The sequence below is a fragment of the Pleurodeles waltl genome, chromosome 12 (genome assembly GCF_031143425.1).
Source record: "Pleurodeles waltl isolate 20211129_DDA chromosome 12, aPleWal1.hap1.20221129, whole genome shotgun sequence".
Classification (NCBI taxonomy): Eukaryota; Metazoa; Chordata; class Amphibia; order Caudata; family Salamandridae; genus Pleurodeles; species Pleurodeles waltl.
In genome coordinates, this window is record NC_090451.1 from 147053949 (window position 1) to 147059948 (window position 6000).

At 43.0% G+C, this 6000-nt stretch overlaps 1 protein-coding gene across 1 annotated transcript in view; it reads right to left on the reverse strand.

The window, feature by feature from the left end:
• LOC138268040 (serine-rich adhesin for platelets-like) overlaps positions 1-5574 on the reverse strand; it is a 60255-nt gene extending 54681 nt beyond the window's left edge. Inside the window, exon 1 of the mRNA XM_069217382.1 lies at positions 5451-5574. Within this exon, the coding sequence (XP_069073483.1) occupies positions 5451-5514 (64 nt within the window). The 5' untranslated portion in view covers positions 5515-5574. The remainder of the gene's footprint in view (positions 1-5450) is intronic.
• Between the last annotated feature and the right edge of the window lie 426 nt (positions 5575-6000).

Consider the following 6000-nt stretch of genomic DNA (forward strand, 5'->3'; position numbering starts at 1 on the left):
GATTTGTGACCGCAAAAGCGGTCACAAATCAACTCGCAGTTACCATCCACTTGAAGTGGATGGTAACTCATTCGCAAACGGGAAGGGGTCCCCATGGGACCCCTTCCCCTTTGTGAATGATCACAAAAATAATTTTTCAGAGCAGGCAGTGGTCCAATGGACCACTACCTGCCCTGAAAAATACCGAAACAAAAGGTTTCGGTTTATTTTTCAAAGTGCAGCTCGTTTTCCTTTAAGGAAAACGGGTTGCACTTTGAAAAAAAAAACCTGCTTTATTGAAAAGCAGTCGCAAACATGGAGGTCTGCTGACGACAGCAGGCCTCCATGTTTGCGAGTGCCCATAGTCGGTATGGGGCCGCAATTTGCGACCCACCTCATTAATATTAATGAGGTGGGTCATTGCGACCCCATACCGACTCGCAGAAGGTGTCTGAGACACCTTTCTGCATGTGGTTTTGCGAGTTGCAATTTGCGAGTCTCTATGACTCGCAAATTGCAACTCGCAAAACCATACTTACCTACATCTGGCCCTAAATTACTTTAGCGTTTTCTCTGTAATAACTAATTTTAACTTTTAAAATGCAACAAATGAATTCACATAACATCTCGTTTAATTCGTATAATTTATCTTGCATAAATTCCGTGCAATATCTCCAAAGTGCGAGTAAGTGGGCCCTTTAGTCATCTAAGAGAATCTAAAATAAACTTATGTTTATAAAGTGTAGAATTATTTAATAAAGCCTATAGATTTGACTTTTGTGTTTTGTACGCATCCGGCAGGTGCACATAGGACAAATGTCAAACCTCCTGTAGTAACATACAGATAAAAGAAGAAGTAAATGGGCAGTATATAAAAAACAGTTGTTTTATATTTTTATTCTTTATTATTGTGTGTAAGCTCCATATACGAAAGCTGTTAACTCACCTAAAGTGTTAAATATGTCACAGAAAGGAATACGTCTGATGTGTGTATAAACTCAAGTCTGAGCCTGTACGCTCTGTAATACGATTATTTGACGAGCTAGTCACTTATTTTTTTTAATGTGTTGCACAGTGTGACTGGGGCTTGGGAATAGGAAAAATCTTTGGGTTTCAAAAGGAATAAGGTAGAGTCTGAGGAATATAGACATGGGATAGTAAGCACGGCAACACAAAGCAGAGTCTGCCCCCTCAATGATACTCAAAGTACGGCCCGGGGGTCCCTTGCGGCCCCCCTGACCTTTACATGTGCCCTCTGGCAACCGCAGGATGGTGTCTTTCACCACTTAGGGAACACCTTCATTTTTAAAAACATCTTGCAACAAACATTTGTAAATATGATAAAGTCTACCCAATAGTCAGAAAGTGTATTTCACTGTAAAGCTGAAGTGCTTCTCTTTATTACGTCCGTGCATTGAGAAGCCTTTTTTAAAAGTGATGTTTCAAACTAAATTTTAGAAACATTCATGGACCCCCACACTGACAATGCCAATAGTAAGGTCAGTTGTTAAGTGCACCCTCTGGATGACCTATTATACACGGATAATATTATAGTTTATCAAATGAAACATAAGAGATTGTTTTGTAAAGTCAATATCCTGAAGTCATGTAGTTTAAGGTCATCTTATATGTGATAATGAAGAAAAAAGGTGGCAATGTGAAACAAAACAATTGCCTAAAGTCACACTTTTCTGTCAGGTGGGGAAGCCAGGATTGATCCCTGGTTTCCTGGTTTCACATTGTGCAGTTCATCAACTAGATGTACATGCTTCACTTCCCCTACGTCCACATTATACCCTCCCCCCCGACCGCCCCCTGTACCCCACCCAGCAGCTATCGGTCACACCATCGATCAAGCATTTTGGCCCCTATGTAAATGTTTGCGAGTACCCATGCCACAAGAATCAACCCAAACACCCTGCTTAAGGGAGTATGGCACCAACAACCAACACTCTATAACAGTCATTATGAACAGTGATGAAGGGAACATTGAATTGTTATCCCACCCTCTAGTACAGCCATCCCAAGCCCTGGGATGGCTTACTATTGACCCTGTGAGTACAGCTTTTACAAATTGTTTGAGCAGGGGGAAGGTTTAGCCGTCACAAACCATAGTAAAGCACACACCTAACCCAATTTCACCCTAAAATCTAAAGTCTAATAATAAGTGATTGAGAACAATGATTCTAAACCCTGATCATGTCCAGCACACAGCCTAATCACAAGAACATTGTACATACATCCAAACCCCTGTCACAAGTGACAAAGTGCAGCCACCCCAAACCTTACTCACAAGAGACCACTCAAATCATGAACCCAGTGGAAAAAGAATAGACAGATACCAAACCCATTCATAGACACTAATGCATGACCAACCTGAATCCCATTCAGAAGGAACTCAGCAAGGACATCTGACAAATACAGTCAAAGGTGGAAGAGTGTGGTTATCCTACAACCAATCATAGAGCTTTAAGGCATGGGAAAAATGGGCAGCTTTCCTGGCCCCCCACCTTGCAAGACAATCTCTCCTCTTTATCTTGAATTCTCCTCCCTCCCCCTGACTTCCTCTTCCTTTGACTCTGTCTCTCTCTACCCATCCCTACCTCACCACTCTCTACCTTTCTATCTCTCTCTCTTTCACTGTGTCCCCTATCTCTTGCTTTATCATCTCTCTCTCACCACCTTGTTTACACTTCCTGTTCTCTCTATTTCTAGCCCCCTTAACTTACTCTTACTTCCGTCTTGCCTTTCTCTCTACCTCTTCTCTATTGGCCTCATCTGTCTCTACTTCACTTCTCTCTCCGAAGCTCTGTCTTCCTTGATCGCATCTCTCTCCATCATCAATGACAAAATCAAACTAACTTCTCTTTTGCCCCTTGCTACCTCTGGGTGGCCTCTCTCTACTACTTCTATCTCTGCCTCATATATCTTCCATTATAGATCCAGGTCCTTACGTCACCTCTCCTGTTTGCCTCGAGCATCAATCTTTACCTGTCTCTACACTTACTCACACTTCAACTCTCTCTATCTCAAATATGTCCACCTCACTTCTCTTTCGGTGAACCTCGCTCTACCTGTCTCTCACATGATCACCTGCCTGTATACCATTCTGCGTGCCTGCCTCTCTGTTCCTCATATCTCTGTACCTCATCCCCTCCTAGTCCCTCACTATTTCCATTTCACCTTCCAGTATCTCTCTTCATTGACCTCTTCTCTCTCCCAGCCTCATCCGTCCTCCTTTCACTTATCGCCCTCTCCACCGCTCTGCAGCTCCCTCTCTTTGCCTTCCTTTCACCTCCTCATTAGCTCACCACTCTCGACCTTCTCTCTCTCTTTCTACCTGCCTCCTGCAGCCTGCTGCCTCTCCCATGCAGAGCTGGAGGCCATTGTCTAAGCTGCCAAGTGTGCGGGGTTGAGGGACAAAGCAGGGGAGTTAGTAGGTATTGTCAGAGTTCACCCAATCCAGAAAATCCAGGAGGCAGTACAATGATTTACTCTATTGTAGAGAGAAATCCAGTTGTGCAGGGGGAGTTATTTGTGATTATGAATATCCAGCAATTAAAAGTACTGATTTAAGTGCTATGTGCGTTTGTCATATTCTAATACTCCGCACTAGTCTGCTAGACGTCCAGCAGCTTTGCTTATTTTCTCAATGTAGATACAAGCCCAGAACAATGCTTGTTCGGACTTTGTTTTGCTCTCTATACGTAGCCTCACTGCCCTTTAAGTGGTCAATGCTTTATATATGCAACTCGTATGCTCAAATATACATACAGATATCACTATTTGGCTGGCAGACGACAATCAGCTTGAGCTTTAAGCTGTTTTTGTGTGCCCCTGTTTCAGAAACTGTAACGTATATGCCTCATGCATCAGCAGGGCATGATTTAGCTTAAAAAGGGTAATAAAATAGATATTTTTCTTAAAATGAGCCCCTGGAGTCACAAAATCCTGGTGATGGCCATGTAGCTAACGAAAGTGGCTCAGGATGGCAGCCTGGAACCCCGGTCATAGAGCAATCCCTCTGCCATTGCAAACCTAACTTATAAGAGAAAAAATAAACCCACCCACCAATCCGCGGACCCAGAGCACAGCAACCCCAAGGCCTAAAAACTGGATGGAATACGAAGATGGCCTCCCAAACCATAATCGGGGACCACTGGGAAGATGTTATTCCGAGGCCAAGGTACTTGCTGCACCTGCTAAAAAATCCATAATTCCCTGCATTATCTGCAGATTTGAACAAAAAAATGGTTCTCACTTAAACGGATCAATGGCTCCTATAAATATGCTTCTGTTGCCATGCAGTGGCAAGTCCTCAGCCCCACAGTGGCAGGTCACCTTTTATTTGCTGATTGCTGTATTTATTTCTTTAACTGATACTAATAGAGATTAAGTCTTTCCCCATAACACTATTAACATGTTCATATAGTATTAACATGTAAACATGAAAAAAGTGAATTAATGCCTCCACAAAATGTACCACATTATGCCACATAATTTTCTTTTTCTTGCTGCATGATTTAGCCAACTCTGCTGCATAATTTCGCCTTCCGTTGCCCTATAATTCTAGGTGCCCTGACAATAATCACAGGGCTCAGTTTATGAATCCCTTGAGCCCTGATTAAAGAAATGTGAGTATGCGCACCTGAACTAATCAAAAAACTAAATTAACACATAATCTTCTCAGACCAGACATAAATGGTGCGAGGTACAGCGACTCCATGCTCCAATAAAGCAGAATAGAGTATTTCAATCATAAGTTCTGCTCGAAGGAGACAATGTATGTCATCTTAATCCAATATCACAACAAATACAGTATGGCTATTCTTTGAACCAGTAAAAGAGAACTTATACAGGCATCCCAGTCCCAAAATACTGAAGAAAGATGTGCATAGCTAGCCCAGCAAGCACTGACAAGGGGTCAAATAGCACCATCCACACCCCAATAAAAGAGGACCTTCTCGACCCCTTATTAAAGCAGACAACACACAGCCCATGTCAAACCAAAAGAGACAAGCTGTGACCTTCCAGAAACCCAACTAGAGGAAACAGAGTATGGTCATCTCAAACCTCAATAAAAAGACATACTATGACCCAAGATAATGGGTAGCTTATGACAAGCCCAACCATAATCACTAGATAGAAAGGAGTTTGTCTATTCCAAACCTTAAGCATAGGACAGAGAGAATGGTCAGTGGAAACCCTGATCAAAGGTGGCAGCTCATGAGTGTAATAAGGTAAACCATCACAAACCTAGAAGACATACAATACTAGCATCCAAAAGCCAGGAGAGAGAGAGGGCAGCAATTCCAAATATCCAACTCACAGAACAGTACATTTTGTGTGAGCAAATGTAACCGCCAGACACCAGGAAAAAAGCAAACGCAGCCCCCAAGAGAGGGTCTCTGAAAATAGATAATGGTGCTTTGGTAGGGCAGGTGAAGCCACCATCTTTCAGTCCCACCCACCTGTCAAAGACGACCTGCTGCCGGAGAGCAGGCTGACGAGAAGGAGGGCTCCTAGGGTCTTCATCCTGTATTGCGCATGCGGAGTTCCGCGTACTGTCCTGGAGATAGGACTCACTGAGGATGGAATAGCTGAGCCAGGTATATTTATGCCTTTATGGCAGGGCTGTTACTCTTATCCTGATTGCAGGCAGTAGGCTAGGCACTCATTAACAAGGAGATGTGCCTGGAAGGGGCAAAGTGCGACAAAGATAGGCATCCGAACTTCCTTCAACGTCATCCCAAATTTACATTTATTATACAATATTACAGAGCTTTGTAAGCTAGTCTGCCACCATGGACCCTGCTATGGCCTTGTACACTAAGCGGAAGTTTTATATACTCAATACTCAAACCATGCTTTTTCTGAAAGAATAGCGCTTCATTTGTCTGAAGCCTTCCTGCTATCGAAGGAGATAGGATAGGGCTCTTCATTTCGTTACACTGGATTCTCTTTGCCTATTGCTCACACGTTGGTTTTTGTTATCTTCTTTGTACCTTCTGAATGCATCAG